Source organism: Galeopterus variegatus, unplaced genomic scaffold (genome assembly GCF_000696425.1).
Source record: "Galeopterus variegatus unplaced genomic scaffold, G_variegatus-3.0.2 Scaffold179, whole genome shotgun sequence".
NCBI classification, from domain to species: domain Eukaryota; kingdom Metazoa; phylum Chordata; class Mammalia; order Dermoptera; family Cynocephalidae; genus Galeopterus; species Galeopterus variegatus.
The window spans coordinates 396150-417087 of record NW_007726290.1 but is presented as its reverse complement, the minus strand read 5'-3'; the positions used below and the strand labels follow the sequence as shown (position 1 = coordinate 417087).

The 20938-nt window shown below is 40.9% G+C and overlaps 1 protein-coding gene and 1 pseudogene across 1 annotated transcript; both read left to right on the top strand.

Moving 5' to 3' along the window:
* Window positions 1-2817: 2817 nt before the first annotated feature.
* On the top strand, window positions 2818-17227 carry SNTN (sentan, cilia apical structure protein). The gene is made up of 4 exons (XM_008564011.1): window positions 2818-2927; window positions 4913-4947; window positions 13205-13344; window positions 17069-17227. The coding sequence occupies exons 1-4, from the start codon at window positions 2818-2820 to the stop codon at window positions 17225-17227; spliced, it is 444 nt and encodes a 147-aa protein (XP_008562233.1).
* Window positions 8599-9176, top strand: LOC103582393 (annotated as a pseudogene).
* Window positions 17228-20938: the final 3711 nt, after the last annotated feature.

Sequence of the window (20938 nt, the reverse complement as noted above, 5' to 3'; positions counted from 1 at the left end):
GTATAAGAGCCCCACTATTGTGATCTTCAGGCAGGCGGGCTTACGTGCTAGTCAATAAATCCACATGGAGTCATTTGTCAAACCTTTGCTTGCCATCTACACATTTCCTCTCCTCACACTGATACCTGCTGCCCTCACATTGCCAGTGGGCCAGGTTAACTGAGGGATTTTTTTGTTAAATATGCTCCCCGGGGAGTTTGATACTGCATGTAAACATCCTAAATGTTCCATGATATTAAGAAATTCTGGTGCAGAAAAAAAATGTTGCATTATGACCTGAACTATCTGTAAAAACTGCTAATCTTTCTGAATTAATGCCAGCTGTAATTCAATCCTGACAAGAAGACAACAATCAACAAAGAATACATTCCCAGTGTTTTGCTTCTATCATTGTCGTCATCGTCGTCGTCATCACCATCACGCTGCCATGTGCTCACCCCTCCCTCCCATTCCATTCTCTGCCCTTCTCTATGCCCCAGTAGGCTGATTCCTACAGACCCCATCTCCCAGACTCTCTTGCTGCTGGTTTTCTGATTGGTTTAGTCAGTGGGAGGCACAAGCTAGAGACTGCAGCATAGGGTGTAGTTGTCCCTCGGTATCTGTGGGGTATTGGTTCCAAGACGTCCTGGATACTTAAGTTTGCAGATGCTCAAGTCCCAGCCATCAAATGGTGTAGTATTTGCATATAACCTATGCACATCCTCCTGTATACTTTAAACCATCTCTAGATTACATGTAATATTTTATACAATGTAAATGTCATGTAAATAGTTGTTATACTGTACTGCATTCTTTAGGGAATAACGACAAGGAAAAAAGCCTGCACACATGCAGTACAGGTGCAATTTTTTTCCAAATATTTTTGATCCATGGTTGGTTGAATCTATGGATGTGGAGCCCGTGGATGCAGAGGGCCTGCTGTGCTTCTTCCCCACACTCCCTGCTGCGTCCCTCCAACCACAGCTCTGTCATGTGGTCCCTGCTCCAGGAATCCAGTTCTCACTTGGCTAAATAATACTATTTCTCTCCTTTCCCCTTCAAGACTAAGGGTGGTAACACCTTCCCATTGCTGCTAATCTTGGGGTGCATCAACACCTATGATAAGTTTCCTACCACTTCCCACTGAGTAATCCTTCCGTGAATGTCTCTGGTAGCATCTGTTCAACTCTGTGTCCTTCTGGGACTCTAATGATACAGTCTTCTCTAGCATCATCTTCTCTCTATCCATTATTGATTGACTGCTCCCCATGGGCTGCGTGCTTCACCATCAGCTGAGACAATAACTGCACATGGGAAGAGTAATTTTACAGGTGAGAAAGTAGACTTGGCCATTTAAAAGTTCTTATGCTAGGTCTCACAGCTAGTAAACAGCAGAGTCAGAATCCAGACCCAGATCTTTCCATTCTAGAGTCTTATTTTAATCACTACAAACAGCTCCCCAGCACAGTCCAGTGTTGTTAAAAATCCAGTTTCTGGGAAACCCACCTAGCACCCCTTTCTGAGGAAACCAGCTCCAGGTTTTAACTTGAGCAATGAGACTGGCTCAGGGTCATCCCCTGTCCCACAGGGAGAGAATTGCACAGGGTACTTGACAATCTATCAGATGGTCTGGCACTAAAGCTCTGACCAGTATGGGCAACAGTAACCAATATAGTCGGAGTCAGATTTTTTTCCCCATCAAATTTTTTCTCCATCCCAAACTTGAATGAAAATGCTGAGGAAATTAGTGAAGAGGTAGAGGGAGAAGAGAAAAGAAAATCCAAAAGGAGAAGTAGGCGATAAGAGGGTGATGGGGTCATATTGATGGTGGAACAGTGACCGGGGATGCAGCAATAGGGTAGCAGTGTCTCTCAAGCCAATTTTCAGCCTGAATAATGACTCTTCTAAGCTTTTCCTGAGATTTCTATCTCTGCTTGTCCATCAACTCACCAGTGACTTAAGCAATTATTGGAAATGTTTTCCCTGAACCAGACTCATTTGACTGAGTTGATACATCCTCCAGTTTTTATAGAAAGAATTCTAAACTACCAGTAGTGAAATATGCTCCCCACTAGTCTTCCTGCATTTGCTCTGTCCACCTCTATAAACCTCTACTCCCATTGAAGCTGGGGTGATCTTTCCAAAATCTAAACCTAACTTCATTAACCTCCTTGCTTACAACCCACAAATGGTTTCCCATTCTTTCAACATAAAGTAAAACTTCTCTACTGTGGCCTACCAGTTCCAGCTTGGCATAGACACTGTGCCTGTTCCTCAGCCTCACCTTGAGACATACTCCTCCTTGATCTCTTTGGTCCAGTTATACCAGCCTTCTTCTAGTTCCTTCTAATCACTACACTCCTTCCTGACACAGAGCTTGGCACAGGATATTCCTTCTTCCTACAATATGAAGCCCTGGCCCTTCCCCCTAGATAACCCTACTCATCCTCAAGCTTCACATCCTGGAAGATGCCTCACTAGCTTCTTTGACTGGTGCCACTTTTATGGCATCCAACTTGCACCATACTGTTCACAGGTGTGACTTTTTGTGTGATTACCTGATTAATACCAGTCATGCACACTAAACTCCCTGAGATCAGGGTCTATGTCTGATTTTGCTCACTTTTGTGTCCCAGCACCTTGCATGGTGCCTAGTGCACAGTAGGGATTCAAATATTTGTTGAATGCATGAATGATTTAATGTCTACATATAGTACCACTGGGGGGAAGTTCTTCTAAAAGTGCCATTGTATAGTTGTCACGGAGTAAATGGCAATAGTAACAGTGGGCAAGTGACTGTTGCTCAGGAAGAGCCAACACACAACAGGAGACCAGAGCATGGGTGGCTGTATGCACAGTATCCAGGACCAGGCACTCCATTCAGAAGGGGAGCCCATTCCTTCTGCAGCCCCAACATCCACAGTAGCACCTAGGAAAATGCCCAAAAGGTCAGTGACATTTGACTCTCCTTTACTGAGTTTTATTTAAGCTCATAGGTGTATTTCCAAAGAGTTCATGTCAACATCTTGATAGCTGAGAAATTGCAAGTTTGATGACTAATACCCACTCTAATCCAGATTTAAATGGAATTATAAAAACAAAGAGAATTAACTTGTAGCTTTGACTACAAACTGAAAAGATGATGCAATTAACACAATTATCTTTGCCTCTTGAGAAACATTTACAAGTCAAAATTGGTAATTTTAACTGTATAGCATATTCTAAATTATTCACAACAAAGAGAAATTGTTTCATATTATTAAAATGTGTAAAATAAGGTGTAATTAATGAAAAAAAATTTGTCTCATGTAATTCCATTTAGGAAAACTGACTTTAGTTTCAAAAACATTTTCTGGACACCTAACAAGTGCTAGGTACTCTGCCAGGCCAGGGGTGGGAGATACGGGCTAACCTGCACAGCTCTTGCCTCTCAAGGGCTTCTCGGACTCATAGAGGAGACAGAAGTCAACCATGGCAATAGGAAACAGCACATGCCATGTTGCAAGTGCACAGTGTGCCAAGGGCAAAGGTGGCACATCCTTCATGCTATGAAGGAGATGATAATGGCACAGATGTTTTAGAAAGTCAAGACCATTAAAGGGTCCAAGATAGCACAGACCATAGGGTCCAAGATACCATAGACCATAAAAGTTCTAAGAGCATAGAATACAGCTTCCTAATTTTACAAGCTAGAAAATTGAAGATGAAGCCCCCAAAGGTGACAATCCCTCAACTAGTTAATACCAAAACTGGATCTTGAACCCAAAAGTTCTTTTTAAAGAGTTGTCAAAGGTACAACCAAGTTCTATCGTTCCTATTGGCTTTCTCGAAAATCACCCTAGCCGCTGGGGTTTGAAAAATCAAGCAAACTTTGGTTTGCTGTTTGTAGGGGAGAAGATTCATCTTTCTGCCTCCAGTCTGGCCCCTCTCCAATTTACTCCTGATATAGCAGATGAAGTAATTTGCCCAAATGTAAATCTGATCATGTAATCCCCACTGCCCTTGGGATAACAATGGGATCCGTCATAAGGCCTCATCTTCCCCCACTGTCTCCTTCCCTCTCTGGGTTCCAGGCACACTGTCCTTCCTTTGGTTCTTCAATCATGCCACTTTCTTCTATTTAGGGCTCAGCACAACTGTTCCCTCTGCTTGAAATGCTCCTCCTCCTCCTTTGCCTGCTGATTCATTAGGCTCAGGCAAAATGCCATTACCCTGACTGTAGATGAGGTTAGTCCTTCTCTGCCCTCTATACGTGCTCAGCCATTACTGTTTATTGAGTTACCTGTTGAATATCTGTCTTCTGCACTAGGTTCTAAACCCCAACAGGGCAGGAACATGTTTCTGTCTTCACTAACACATCCCCACTCCCCAGCATAGTACCCAGTTTCTTAGGTTGGCTAAGCAGGTGGGACAAATAAATTTCAAAGTCTCAGAATTTTGCAGAACAAGAGGTTATTTTTTATTTTTCACGTAACAGTCCAGAGTGAGGGTTCAGGTCTGTGGCAGTTTTACTGCATGCATCCATGTAGGAACAGAGGCTAAGGAGGCCCTACCATCTTCAACTTGTGGCTTCCAAAGTCTTCCTGGTAGTTTCCTTCTTAGTCAGCTGGAAATGGGAAAGAGCACAGAGGAGCTTACATGGAAGGTGTTCACTTCTCTTCTGCTCCTTATCCATTCAGAGGAAATTAGTCACATGGCCACATAACTGCAAGGAAGACCAGGACATGTAGGCTAGCTGGCCAGCTGTGGTCAGGCACTTCTTTATTATGTGCAAGGAGAGAGGGGATTTTGGTAGACAGATGGCTGCTACACTAGAACACTCAGTGAATATTTATTGAAAAATAGTAATTTTAAGTCATTGTATTGCTTTGCTTTAGATGCTGATATTAATACTCAAACTCCCAGAATCATGTTTCTTTCATTTTGTTGGCAGCATTTCAATATCAAAACAACTGACTTCAATAAAAGGTAAGGCATGAGGTGACTGAGATGTATGTTTCTCCTCTACCATGATGGCACATCAAGAGTTAAAAATAATAGGACATCAAAGAATGCCAGAAATGCAATGAAACTTGTGGATAAATCATCAAACATTCATGATGTTCTTTTTAAAGATTTTGGAACCGAGGTCCAGTGATGGGAATTAGCTTGCCTAAACTTAGCCCACTAAAGGCAGAGCTAAGATCGTAGATCCCCTGACTCCTAACTCAGTGTCCTTGCCACCATATCCAGTTTCTTTTCTGTGGTCAGTATTCTCAGGATGTCCAGAGGAGAACCTTGAGTCTCTGGCTCACGAATGCTCATAAGTGGAACTTAGGATGCAAATGACCCCCAGCTGCCCCTGGTGATTGAGTGAAAACACAGTGTGGCCAACTCCCAAAGTGTAAATATTCATCCTCGGAATTCAGTTGTATAGGTAAGGTGTCCTTATACTTACAATACTGCCACGGAAATAATATAATACTCCCATACTTGGATCATTATTTTACTCCAAAATGTGTGGTTTCACATGCTTATAGAGTAATAAGCGCAGCTGGACATTACTACTTTTCAATTGTTTCTCCTCCTAGATGGCTGGCCAATCTCTCCAGAAGAGATTCTTCATATTTTTATTTAAATAAATTTCCATCTTGATGAAAATATTATTTTTATACTATCACAACACAACAGACTTATGAGTTCTGTTTCAAAATTTACACAGTTTCAGATACTTTTGTGAATCGTTCTATCACATTTCTAATATAACTTCTCTCTGTGGGAGGTTGAGGGGGGATTGTAACCTATCACCCCCACTGCCCACTATGCCCATACATACACACCATTCCTAGCACCAGACTCCTTAAATTGGACCATTGGGTCACATTGATACCCATGCCTTAAGAAACCACAGGATAAACATGGCTCGTCTTCCCAGAATATATTTTATTCAACACGAAGTAATTTTCAATATTATTCATTTAAATCAGACATGGATAGATCGTGGAATAGAAGTCAATACAAACCCACATTTTCTCTGCTGGCTACTTAGGCCCTTGATCACCTGGGGAGTAGGGATGTGGAGTAAGTACATTTTTACCTCTAACACCCAGGGTAGTTTTGCAGTAGAAAAGTTTGAGAAGTACTAGAGTATTGGGAAAACTATTGGCCTAGAGAATAGAAAATAGGAACGTAGTTTTTAGTTCTGCTATTATGCTACCTACATGAGCTTGGGCAAATGACTTCTTTTCTGTAGGTCTTCACTTCTCTATTTGCAAAAATAACATATTAGGATCAGTTCCAAAATGTGGTGATTCTGACACCTTGCTATATTGAGAGTGGTGTTTGTATGACATTAAAGTGTTAGGAACTTGCCAAATCAAGTGCTTAATGTTTAGTGTTCTATGTTCCAGGATAAGGGAGAAGGCAGAAAGCAGAGAACTGTGAAGTCCAAGTCAGCTCAGTCCAACACACATATACTGAAGCCTACAACACATCAGGGACTAGGAATGAACACAAACATAAACTAGATACAATAACTGCCCTCAGGAAACATACAGTACACTCTGCTGTTCAGTACGGTAGTCACCAGCCACATGTACCTGAGCACTTGAAATGTGGTTAGTTCGAATTGAGACATATATCCGATTTAAGAGACTTAGTAGAACAAAAACTGTAAAATATCTTAATAATTTGTTTATCTCGATTACATGTAGAAATAATATTAATATACTAGGTTAGATAAAATGTATTATTAAAATTAACTTTACCTATTTCTTTTTATTTTTTTAACGTGGCTACCAGAAAATTTTAAATTATGATTGTGGCTCGCATTATATTTCCTTTGGGCAGCACTGATGTAAAGGATAGTTTTGACAGATTAACAGAGTGTTTCAGTGTAAGGGTCATGAAAAGATTATGTTTAGGGAACTAGAGGACCACAAAGGAGGGACATGTAGCCCCATCCGGGGGGGTGGGAAAGAGTCCTGCAGAGTATACACCCTGAAAACAACACCTAGAGGCGGTGTGCATGATGGTGGGGAGCCCGACTGGCTGTGTGAGCTTGGGCAAGCTACTTAACCTCTCTGTGCTGCAGTTGCTTCATCTATACAGTGGAGATGATACTAGGACCCACCTCACAGGAGTCGAATCACGCATGTACATTCCATGTAGGAGTGGCTGGCATATAGAGTGTGAGCTCTATAATCGCCCATTGCTATTGTCCACCAGAACGCAAGCTCCACACAGTCAGGGATTGTTCTTTTGATGTTACCCACTGCTCTATACTCAGAACTAGCACAGGGCCTGGCAATGAATATTGCCAATAAGTACTCGTTAGATGCATAGAGTGCATAGGGAACCACACACAGTTATTAACGCATAAAAAGTGAGCTGGGGAATGGCAGAAGAGGCAACCTGAAGTGGCCTGGCTTAATGCCCTCTCCTCCATCCCCTCTCCAGAGGCAGGAGAGCCAATAAAAAGTGCCAAGAGACAAACAGCAGTCTCTCATGTTTTTCATGACATTTAGCCCTTGACAATATGCTGTCACGTACTAGTTCACAACTCTGAGGCAGACAGTGGAGTTAGGAAGCAACCTGCTGGGTTTATTAAGGGAAAACAGGAAACTAAAAACAAAAACAGGAAACTAAAAAGTCTTGAAAAATGTCATCAGTGTTGGTAGGATAATCAGAGCTCCTTGCTGTTTTTTATTTTTAATATTTTCTAGTTCTGTTTTTATCATGAACATATGCTATTTTATAGTCCGGGGAGAAATTCATGCTGTTTTTTAAGAGAGATGGAGGAGAAAGATGAGACGTTGCCTAGTCCAGATGGAGTTCTCATTCACAGTGCAGTCAGACCTGAACTTCATCAGAGGGCTGGAAAACGTCTCAATTCCACAACCACCCACTGGGGAGGGCCTTTCAAGGAGATGTTCCAAAGTAGCCAATCTTTCTATGGGCTTTGAAGTCAAACAGACCTTCAAATGCTTCCTTTGCCCCTTCTCATCAATGTGACCTTTAGATTCTTAATCTCTCCATGTGTCAGTTGCAATATATAAAATAGTACCCAGCTGTATGGGTTTTACTAAGCATTAAACAAAATTATGTTTGAAAGGCACCTGGCACATAGTAAACAAAGAAGGTGTCTATCATCATTTGCGAGCTCACTCACAACCTCAAAATCCACTCGTTCCTCAGCAAGAGGCACACCCAACAGAGAGCAAGTGGCGACTGTCCTCCAAGAAAAGTCTCAGGCCCAGTACAGCAGTTCATACTAAAGCCCTACCTAGTTACTCTTGACTATTAATTAATAAATCAACTGGTCAAATTTACAGAAGAAATATTTACCTCCCAAGGAATTCATCTGTTTCCTCCAAGAAATTTGATTCTTAAAGATAGGACTGTTTCTAAACAGAGTTTATTCTTCAGCTCATTAAATTCAAGATGACCATCATTAAAAAATCCAACCGTCTCTCTCCCTGTAGTCCTGAGCCATCTGCTCCAGTCTCTGGGCTCCTAACTGTTGCTCCATCTTCATTCAGGTCTGTATTGCTATTGTCCCCAGCACTCTGTGAGGCCTGACAAGGAGGCACAAACTGTCCAGAGTCCCTGCAGTCCAGGAAAAGCAGGGGAAAGCTCAACATGGAAAAACCATACAATGAAAGGGAAGGAATGCCCTCAAACCAAGGAAAGATGGAAAATGAAGAACAGCCACAGAATGAGGAAAAGCCAGAGTAGTTCATACTCTGGAAGACAAGGAAAAGTTAAAAAAACAAGGGAAAGACAGAAGATGAGGGAATGCCAAAGGATAAGGAAAAGCCAGAGAGTTAGGAAAAGGCAAATGAAAAAGGAGAGTCAGAGGGAGGGAGAAGCAAAACAGGAAGGAGCCAGAAAGTGAAAGAAGGGCTGCAGAAAAGGGCCCAGCTGAGGATGATGTATCTGGGAAAACCAAGAGAAAAACCGACAAGGGGCTGGCCCAGTACCTCAAGCAATATAAAGAGGCCATACACGATATGAATGTCAGCAATGAGCATATGATAAGAGAATCTGACAAGATGGCTAAGCTGGAGGATGACAAGAGAAAAAGCAAGCAGAAGTTGGGGGTATTTCTGTGGATGCAAAGAAATTTACAAGACCCCTTCTACCTGAGGGGCCCAGGGGAATTCAGGGGTGGCTACAGGGCCCTACGAAAGGACACTGAAGACATTCCTTATGTATAGTACCCCTGGCTGGCATTTGCCAGGCCCTATGCTTTAACCTTATGCTACTACTTTGTTTTTGGGCATCTCTCCTGTTACCAGCAGCCTTTTGACCCAACTGCAACACTCTGTGTTTCAGTATCAGATTTCATCCATTGCTTGGAAAAAATGTCTATGGTGCATTGTAAAATTTTTTTTAAAAACACATTACTTGTAGAACCAAAATAAAAATAAAAATCCAGCAGTCTGAAGCAAAGGACCCCACCACATCAAATACACACACCCCAAAAAGGCAGACCATGAGCCAAAAGAAATATGTCTGTCTCCTTGTGTTTTGATTAACAGGAAAATATTAGGCAATTGGGGAGATCTCCAGTTGTAAGTGTGGGTTTCCTGGATGTGGCAGAGGTGGAGGGAAGAGGTAGCTAAAGATGGGGCAGGGGGCGAAAGAGCTAAAAATAGAATCCAAAGAAGCGGGAAATTTTCTGAGGCTGAAGTTCTAGGGTAGGTGGAGCACTGGCTGCTGGACAAACAGACAAAAGTCAAAAATACAAAGCACAAGTCAAAGGACAGCAGAAGGCAGAGGATCAGAAATCAAGGAGGAAGTCAAAGAGCAGAAAGCTGAGGACATAGGTCTTGCAGCCATTCATTCCACAAATATTTGTGAAGCACTTACTATGTGTTAGGCATTATTCTAAGTGCCGAGGATTCAACAGAAAACAAGCAACAAATCTCTGTCTTCATGAGGCTTACGTGTTCAACATTTCAAACTCAAGCTCTGCCACTTACATTAGTGTGTCTTCAGCAAGATCATATCCTTTCTTCATCTATAAAATGGTGTAATGATGGAGAAATGCTGCATTCATGGATTAGAAGATTCAACATAGGGAAGACATCAATTTTCCCCAAATTGCTCTATAGGGTTAATACAATTCCTACCAAAATCTCAGCAAGGTTTTTTGTAGACAGACAAGCTTATTCTAAAAATAAATAAATTTTATATGGAAAGGGAAAGGCCCTAGAATAGACAAAAACATTTTGGAAACAAATTAAGTGACAAGAATCACTCTCTTCAATGTTAAGGCTTAGAATATAGCTACAGTAATCAAGACAGTGTGGGACAGACACATAGATCAGACAGACACATAGAGTACCCAGAAACAGACCCACACAAATATGCCCAAATGATTTTTAACAAAGGTACAAAAGCAATTTAATGAAGGAAGGATCGCATGTTCAATAATTGATGATGAAGCAATTGGTCATATACAGGTAAAAAATATAAACTTCAACCTAAGTTTCACATCTTATATAAAAATTAACTCAAATGGATCATGGACTTAAACGTAGAACATAAAATTACAAAACTTTTATAAAGAAATACAGGATGAAATCTATTATAAGAGGAAAATTGATTAATTGGACTTTATCAAAATTTAAGACTTTTCTTCTGCAAAAGACCGAATTATACAGATGGTAAGTATGTACATGAAAAGATGTTCAGCATCATTAGCCATTAGGAAATACAAATGAAAACCACACTGAAATATTACTATACACTTATTAAAATGGTTAAAAGAAAAAATGGTGACAACACCAAATGCTGGCAAGGGTGGGGAAAAACTGGATCACTCACGCATTGCTGATGGAACTGTACGGCCACTGTGGAAACCAGCTTATAGTTTCTTATGAACATACAGAGAAAAAAAATAGATATTATATGACCCAGCAATTGTACTCTTGGTAAACAACCCATATGTCCAATGGTGAATGGTTAACCAAACTGTGGTAGATTCATACCATGAACTACTCAGCAGTAAAAAGAAACAAAATATGAACATCAAGGGAATTATGCTGAGTGAAAAAAAACCAATCTCAGAGGTAACATACTATATGATTGCATTTATATAATACTCATGAAATAACATAGAGATGGAGGACAGATTAGTGATTGCCAGTGGTTAGTGATGGGAGGCAGTGGTGGGTAGAGGGATTGGCTGTGGCTGTAAAGTGGTGATACAAAGGAGTCTTACGTTGATGGTCCAGTTCTGTATATTGATTGTGGTGATAATTACTAAAGGGCACAGGGACCTCCTTGTACACTTTTTTGAAACTTCTTATGAATCCATGATTATTTCAAAATAAAAAGTTAAAAAATACAATAATGTTAAATGGTATAATAATTCCTTTGGCTGTTATGTGAATTAAACATACAATTTATGTAAGTATCTGGCACATAATAGATGCTCAATAAATGAAAGCTCCAACCTTCTGTCCCAGCCAGACAGCAGCTTACACATATGTTCTTGATTTGCTTTAGTTTAGAGCAGGTAAATGAGAGGCAAAGAGAAAGGTCACCCACTGGGCGAGATCAGAAAGCACAAATGATATAAGCTTCGGGCTAAATGGGTGACATGGCCTCGGGGAATGGAGAGAGCACACATTCCTCATGCTACAAGGAGAAATGCCAACACATTGACTAGAATCCACCTACTTTGGCAGATGTTTCTATACACAAAAATTGTAATGTCGCAATTTAGCCCGGGCCTTGCTCAGAGGTACAGTAAAAACTGAAAAGGCCCACACACTCCCTTCCTTCACCCATTCCTCTTAACTCTTGTGCCTCTCCTTCACCTTTAATGGAAAATTAGAGGCTTAAAACTCTTCAAAACTTCTCTTCCCACTTTGAAGAAAACTCTGATTCTTTGACATGGCCTATAAGCCCTGCATGATCTAGCCCCTGCCTACCTTTCCTAATCAAACATCCTTCCAGATTCCAGACTCCAGCCACAACTGTCTTTCAGCAATTCCAATGTGCCAGACTCCTTCTGACCTCAGCCTTCACATGTGCAGCTCCCTGAGCCTGAAACACTCAGCAAAGCCCTAATCCCACCCTAAGCCCCACCCTTTTACATGGCTGGTTCTTTCTCATCCTGTTGATCTTAGTTTAAACATTAATCTATTCAGAGATACCTTCCAGCCACCTATCTAAGTAGTTTTCCTCCCTCCTAGACCCACTCTGTAATTTTTTTCTGTCTCTGAACCTTCTTTGCCTTATATATCACAAGTTGCAGATATGTATATTTTATATATATATGTGGAGAAATAAATAATTACCAAATATATATAAAATAAACATATATGTATATGTATATATCCTCTTGATGATTATTTATTAATTACTAGATCATAAGATATATGAGGGCGGAGACCACATCTGGTTTTGTCACCTCTGTGTGCTGAGTACCCTAGCGGAATACCAAGCACATAGTAAGTACTCAATACAAAAGTCACATCATTCTTTGAACCTATGATTGTTGCACATTAATTGTGAAAGTTGAAAGCTGTGAGATTCTGTTTTTCTTTTCTTACTATTCATTTATTCATTCATTCAATAGCATTTATTAGCACCTACTATGTATGTAACAGACATGTGTGCTGGTCACTGGGAATATAGTGATAAAAAAAGAAAGGTAGGATACCTGGCCCTATGGAGATTGCTTTCTAGTTGGGGAGAAAGACAGTTAAATATGTGATAACTGTAAAATGTGATAAGTTCTGTACTAGGGAATGTACTGATGATTAAGAGAACATAAGAATTTTTTTCAAGGTACCTTGTATATTTCTCTGTGTTGACTGGGTATTGTGAACTGGAAAGAAATTGTCACTGCTCTTTCAAAAATCTTAAACCAGAGAAACCAGCTGGGAGATCACTGTGTTTGAGTCCATGAGTCAAGGAGAGCCCTTATCTGTCATTATATCAAAGAGCTTGTCCTGGAAGTCATTCTCCTTTATCATACTGACATGAGGTGATGTTGTGTCTGACACAGAATATAAATTCTACCAGAACAGGACTTGATTTTATTCAGTGAGGTATTTTTCATGCCAATGACTAAGCCTAGCACATTAGGTGTACCATAAATATTTGCTGAATAACTGACATACACCTTTCAACCTTGTTCCCCATTTCCCTTAGAAAACATAGCCCCATGTCTGAGGAGAGTTTTTTCTAACCTAAAATATTTCATTGCACATTTCTTCTCTCATAGCTCTGGGCAAGGGCTCAGATCTGGAAAAAGCCATCGCCACCACTGCTCTGATTTTCAGAAACTCTTCTGACCCTGATGGTAAACTTGGAAAAGCTACTGCCAAAAATCTGCTGCAAACCCAATTTAGGAATTTTACAGAGGTAAGAAAATTAACATGCACAAAGAAAGAGGGGACACAGCATAATGACTAGCTTAGAGAGCCATCATCCCCAGCTCAAGACTCTCATCATGTTGTCTCATTCAATAAATGTTTATTGAGCACTTCTAATTTGCCAGGGGCTGAGCACTGGAGTTAATGCAATGAAGAAGTTAACAATCCAACAGAGTAAGAAAATATGCTGGAAAAGCACTTAGAAATATTCATAGAACATGAAAGAGTAGAGCATATAGTGAGATGGTAAAACAGAGGGACTGTGTTAAGGCAGGTAGTCAAAGAAGAACTCCCAGAAAATTAAGGTAGGGTTGAGATCTGAAGTGTGAGCAGGAGTTAGCTAGGCAAGGGGGGATGAGAAGGATGGCATTCCATGCAGAGAGAATGGCATATGCAAAGGCCCTGAGGCAGGTCACAGACCTGGAAGGCCAGTAAGTGGTTGGTGAGAATCAGGGGTTGTGGGGAGAGAGTAGGAAGCAGTGGGAGATGATGCTGGGTAGGTGAGGAGAAGCCAGAGCTTACAGAGGCATAGCCTGAGGGCACAAGGAAGCCAGAAATGGTTCTAAGTCCAGGTTTAAGAAATGACGCCAGCTGCAGTACACAGAACAGACTGGGGTTGGGAGGGGAGTGGTGGTGGACAGGAAAGAGGAGAGTAACTATGGGAAGCAATACATACAAAGGATGGTGATGGTTTGGACTAGAGTGGTGAAAATGAAGGGAAACAGACAAGTATGAGAGACATCTGGAAGTTGGAATGAACAGAGTCTGAAAATTGATTGGCTGTGAGAGTTGAAGGCCAGGGGAGCAAACAATGATACCCAGTTTCTGACTTAGGGGAGAAATGAGTAGTGGTCCCATTCCCAGAGAAGAGAAAGACTGGAGAATAAGCAGATTTGAGATGGGGTGGGGTGGGGAGGAGGTGATGCGTCTCCTTAGTATGTGCCTATTTTAAGATGTCCATGAAACATTCAAGTGGAGAAACTCAGACAACAACAAGATATATAAGTTGGGAGGCTAAAATAGAGATATGTATTCAAAATACAGAAATGAGAGTTGGCAGTATATCAACACCACTGATGAAAGGGAGTAACCGAAATCACCTAAGATATATTTCTCAAACTTCAGTCATTTGAATGCCATCTTTAATATCTTTCCCACATCTGCCTATGGCTTGTATTATCGTTTACTTTGGACTTTTTTGTGTGTTTTCTCTATACTTAAATAAGGAACTTTATCTCATTCTAAATCTAAATTCAGTGGGTAAAAGTGGAAGCAGATAGTTAAAAAATAGATGACTATTAATTCTTATTCAGTGTTTATTCTCACATCACCTAAAATTGTACTACATTCTACCAGCAATATGTGTTTATACTTTGTAAAATACTGGCCTAGGAAAAATGTGTAAGAGGGCCTCCTGCGAACCTAAACAAACAATGTTTATTGGTAGGAAGAGCGAGAAAAGCATAAAGGCGATCTCTAAGGTTCTGTGTGTGTTCTGACATATTAAAAAGGTTACTATTCTACATATATATATATATATATATACACACACACACACATATACACATATACATATGCACACACATATGGAGTTTTAGTATATTATGTTTATATAAGATGTCACCCATTGGAGGAAGCTGTGTCAAGGGTACAACTTCCTGTGATTAGGATTATTTCAACTGTGTGTGTGTGAATCTGGTGTGATACTCAGAAAAATGACTGGAAAGAACTGTTAATAATGTTAGCTATCCTTGGGTAGTAGAGTAAAGGTTTATGTTTATTCTTTTTAAAAATATTTTTCTAAATGTTCTATATTAAATATATATCATTTTTGAAAAATACTTTTTAAGGTTATTTTTTCAGGCACAATTTGACAAGAGATAAAATGTTTGGGGGACTCTTTAAACAAAGGGGGGATGAATATAAATCCTCTAACATTTGCCTGTATCAGAGGCAAAAAGAAAAGGCATATCCCAGAGAAAAAAGGGCCTGTTACCTGGTGGCCTAACAAATGCTCAACGGGCTTTTCACAAGCACAAAAGTGAGGACCTAGTGATGTGTCATCTTGATGTAACTTATCCCTCCTTTAAGATCACCAGAGGAAAAACGTTAAAACCAAAGTCACTGGGAAAGACACTTTCAGCCTTGGGGCCCTCAGTGTTGGTTACACCCAAGAAATGCAGCCAATTTCTGGATCTCTCTAGCAAAAGACACACTCAGGTCTCAGTGTAACCCTGCCCTCTGCTCAAGATGAGAGGCACTAGAGAGCAGACTCATATCTCAGGGACCCAAAGGGACAGCTCATCCCAGGGCATTCTCAGTATCCCTGGGGATAGTCTCGCCTCACTCAGCACACATGTAGAGTGATGTCAGACGCTGCCCTGACCCAACACCCTGCTCCGCAAGATTCCCTAAGGCAGGAGCATGCACGTGAGTCAATGGGAAAGGCCACAGAGTCCCCTTCATTCCTGACTGGGCTTTCTCCTAAATCCCTGTGTGGCGTGCTCTGGTAATCCGAGTGGGACCCTCTGGGTGAGGCCTGGGTCCTAAGGGGAACATCTCCCTCCCATAGCCTAGCCATAATTTGGGGGCTCTTAACATCGTGCAGCCAGTCAGATATAATAAAACTAGGACCTAAAGGCACTGCTAAGAAGATACAAGAAGATGTCTGGCCATACCCCCAGGAGGCTTGAACCTGGGTCAGCTCCTTGCTCTTCCAATAGGCAGAAAAAGAGAGAAGACAGACCTGTATTCATCTGTGAACTTTGAGAAAACAGTGTTCTGTTCCTCTAATAAAGTGGACCTTTCTCTGTCTTAGAATCTGACCCCTTCCAAATAGCATTCAGCTCTCTTGAAGGGAAGGGTGGAGCACTACCTTGGCCCTCCCTGGTAGGGCGACCTCTTGAGGAGGACAAGCCTAGAGGAACAGGAAGGGGTCTAAGCCTGTAAAAGGAATGCGCCACCATTCCAAAAGTGCCTTCCTCTTTGTTCTGATGGGCTTTTTACAGCCGGCACATGGGTGAGCATCTTGGGTTGACCTAAATGCAAACATAGGTTAGTATAATAGTGAATCAAACGGCCTTAGCAATTTTAACGTCATTTGGAAAGATATTTCACAAGCTGTGGTTTGAAACCGAAAGCCTCTCCATTGAGGTACTATTTAGATGTTTTCCTTCCATCTGCCTGTTTATGAGGATTATGAACTTGGATTTGATTTATGATCAGAATAAATGCTGAACAATCTTCCAAAGCACAACTATTCTTTTAGCATATTTTATTCTATATTTTTGGGTAATCTTAAGACTCATGTGAAAACATAGTGGATACCTCTCCTAGAAAAGAGATTATATTTTGAAAACCTGAAAACATAAGAATATCCATGTTTGAAGGCAGGATACATTAGCAGTGAAGAGCGTGAGCTCCAGAATCAGTTAGACTAGACAAGACTGCAAATCCAAACCTTTTGACTCCAAACCAAAAGTTGCTCAGGTTGGGACAAGCTACTTTATTCTCATTGAGTCTCTGATTCTGCATCTGTAGAGTGGGGATGTTCAATGAGATAACCCATGAAAAGATTTAACACAGTGCTTGACTGGTAGCATTGGTAGCAACTTGATGTATTATTGTTAATAATATATTTATTATTGCTTATTATCTGTAAAGCTACAATTTAGACAATGAACTAGGTGTTTACTTATTCTTTATTCCCACAGGGACAAGAAACCAAGCCAAAATACAGAGAGATCCTTTCTGAACTCGATGAACACACAGAAAATAAGCTTGATTTTGAGGACTTCATGATCTTGCTCTTAAGCATCACTGTCATGTCAGATCTGCTACAAGATATATGGAGTGCAAAAATTATGAAATAAACAGCTTTAAATATGTGGTTAGATAAAATAATAGCAAAAGAGAGTGTTAAATGATGAGAGATTTTTCCATCTTATTTTTAATTAGTTGAATATACTGATCATGTATCCAGGATTGCCTAGGATGATTCTGATTGCTAAGATTCAGACCCAATATAACTCCAAAAATTTACACATACTTTTCAGAGATGTTTGAATGATACGGTCTCTGCGTGCTTTACAATATGATAAATTTGATGCCATGGAATACCAAGTTACTTTTGCTGAGCCAATAGTGACCTAAAGACTCTTACAGTCATTGAGTCACTTATTCATTCACCTGTTCATCAAATTATATTTGTTGAGTGTCTACTTGATGGTACTACTGAGGATAGGGTAATAAACTGGCCAGACAGTCCCTTCCCTCAGACATGTTTGCAGGAGTCTAGCAGAAGAGATGGGTATTGAACAATTTTCTGATCAATTGCATATTACAGTCTAATTATAAGGGCTATAGGCTACTAAAAGAGATTATCACCTGACCTGGGTTCAAAAGTCAGAAAAGCTTCACTGACATTCTGTAAAAGGCAAAAATAGATCAGTGGTTTTCAGGGCTATAGGTAGCAAGTGGGGTTGTCCACAAAGAGCCCAAGGGAATTTTTAAGGGGAGTGGAAATGTTCTCTTTCTTGATTGCAGTGGTGGTTATATGACTGCCTGTGTTTGTCAAACTCTTTGAATTGCACACTAAACAGGGTGACTTTTACTGTATGTAAGTTATACCGAAATAAACCTGACTTAACAAAAAACAAAGCCCAATATCCTTGTAATCTCTGACCATGGTTTAACCAACAATTCCTTGAGACTATGATCTGAAAGTTGTCATATCCCAAAGACCCACACCCCTCTATGGCCATCTCTTGTATTCCTGAGTTTTAATTACACACACACACACATCAATGCCTGAACCTTTGAGACAAACTCACAAAGGCATGCATTCATGTAGGGCCTTGCCTGAGGACACCTGGCCTCAGTGGAGCAGCTCAGCAGATGGTAATGGGCACCCAAGGGCCCCCAGAGAGGGTGCTGGGCAAGAGTCAGAACCACAAGCCTTAATCGACCGCTGGCTTCACACATGCCATCTTAGACTTTACAAAGTACTAACAATGCCCCATCTTCCAGCTGCAGGAACTGAGCTGAGTGGCTAAATGATGGCCCAGAATCATCGAGGTAATAAATTCCAGAGTCAGAATCTCAACCCAAGAGAAGGAAAGAGGGGTTCCCAGGGTAGGAGGAAGAAAAGAGCAACTTTTCTGGCCCTCATGACCATCTTGTTCCAGTCACATGCTAAGCTCTGGAGTCAGTCAGTTGGTCACCTAACATGTCACTTCTACTGCAGGCTGGTGAAGGGAGAAAAGTGAAGAGGAACTAGTCACAGCCTTTACCTTCAAGGAGTTTATGGCTGCTAAGACATGTACGTAAGTGTGGTAGCATTAGGGCTATTCACTAAATATTTCTATTCTCCTGCCTAAAACATGGTAGGACTGTACTTCTTGCTTCCTTACAGTTGGGTGTGTCCTTGCAGACCAGTGACATGTGGGCTGAAGTGATATGTGCCAATTCCAGGTGGAAGCTTCCAGAGCCTGGGCTCAATCCGCTGCTGTTTCCCTGGGTCATGATAACAGCCAACATGCCCTGTGGAGTCTGCTCCATCCGCCTGGGTCCTGAGAGAGGCTAGTTTGGAGCAGAGCCCCAGGCAAACTGATATAGATGTGTCTGTCAAGGAAGAAATAAATCTTGCTGTTTCAGCCACAAAAAAAAAAAGATTTTTATTTGTTGTAAAATGATTGTAACTACTCAAGTCCCTCTCTCATCTCTCACTTTCTTTTCATCCCAAAACTGTAAGCTTCACTCACATATATTAAGAAAACCCTTTTAGAAGAGAGACCTTCACCCTTGGTCTGGTAAAATGTTATCTCATCCTGTAGTGTTCTGAATCCACCAAACCCTGACTCCATGGACCTCTCCACTTTCCAAATCCATGAGTTTATAGACCATGTGAGGGAACGCTCCAGACTTAACCCTCTACCACCATTTTAACAGGAGAAGATATGCTTAACAGAAGCAAGCAAACTCAATTATCTAACAAAAGAAGAAAAAGGGATGAAAGAAAATTCATTATGTCCGGCTTTCAGTGTCTTCATGCTTTAAGATGTTTGTTTAGAATTGAGTGGGAGAAAAGAGCGGAGGAAAGTTCCTTTTCTTTCTTTTTCTTTTCTTTTTTTTTTCTTTTGACAAACACGGGGCTCATACCATGTGCCAGGCACTATTTTAGGGGCTTTACAAATAGTAGCTCATTGAACCCCCTAACAACCTTGTGATGTAGGTGTTACAATTATTGTCATCATACAGATGAGGAAACCAAAGCACAGAGGTTTTGATTTCCCCATAGTTGCATAACTGGAAAGTTTGAGAGTTTTCTGTCCCCCCAAAGGCATTGTTAATTTTGTTTTAATATTAGACTCTATTGTGAGCAATAATATTAGAACTCAGCAAAAATAGCTGTGCACATTTCAGGCACTGTGCAAGAGACAGCAGTACCATCTGGGCCCCGGAGAACCATGTGGCATTCCTCAAATAGAACTCTGTGGGCTGTTCTCCTTCGAAGTCCTTTGTGTCTCAGCCACAAGTAGCTGAATATGGCAACTTTGGTGACCAACCAAAAGGTCAAATTCACACCTTTCAGAGAGGAAAAAAAGAGAGAGAACCTGGCCAATGGTGTAATGAAGAATCTCGGAGCTATTCCAACTCTCTGGGCTCCCAGTAAGAATTTTTGAAAACCCATCCCGGGTGGAAAGTCGTACTCTTCTGAGGGGAATATCAATTGCAAAATCTATTTTAGCCTGATGCAAAGGATGAAAACAGATCAAAAGCACATGTATGTGTTGGAGCATTAGTGACAGATAGACCAATGAGTATGATGCTGAGACACTAGATCACAGAAGTTCCACTTCTTGATTCTAGCACCAGAACCATAGGCACTACACTTAAAACAAAGACACCATCTTGAAAATGTCACTGATCATCATAGGTGAGATTATGATGCAAATCTGTCTTGGGATCCCTTAGTTGCAAGGAACAAAATCCACTCTACACACACACATACACAGGAAAAATGGAAGAACTGTATTTATCAACAAGGTACGGGGGCATATAATGAAATGAAAGGGTAGAATATGCAATGAAAGTCCGCAATATACTAGAAACAGTGAGAGAAAGCAAACCCCAGATCTGTCTCAATCTCTCTTAAATGAGTTGGTTTCTTTTTTCTGCCTCTGTCTGCATGTAGTCATTATTCTGCATTCTCTTTCTCTCTATATCTCTATCTCCCTATCTTGGTCTCCTAACCAGTCCTTTCTGCTTCTATGCAAAAAAGCCAAACACAATCTGTCCACTGCTTACTTTACTTCTCTCTTTAAATTCTCCATAGCATCTCAGAAGCCCCAATTCCAGTCCCCAGGAGAGAGAACCTAATTGGCTGAGTTTGAGTAAAGATTGCTCCTGATCCAGTTGTCTGTAGTCAAGGAGGCAGGTGGCATGCCCCCTCAGCAGGGACTGTGGGAGCTCACTCCTTGAAGAGGATGTGGGCAAGTTCTCAAAGAAAGAAGGGAGAAATTGGGGAGAAAATGATTGATTGAGGAAATTATAGAAATCTCTAGAACAAAATCCATACTTGC

Excerpts from the sequence above, each read along its gene's own strand:
- SNTN (XM_008564011.1), top strand. The coding sequence starts at position 2,818 with ATGGGTGGCTGTATGCACAGTATCCAGGACCAGGCACTCCATTCAGAA. Across the intron at positions 4,948-13,204 it reads ACAACTGACTTCAATAAAAG|CTCTGGGCAAGGGCTCAGAT; the intron begins GTAAGGCATGAG and ends CTTCTCTCATAG. Across the intron at positions 13,345-17,068 it reads AATTTAGGAATTTTACAGAG|GGACAAGAAACCAAGCCAAA; the intron begins GTAAGAAAATTA and ends TTATTCCCACAG.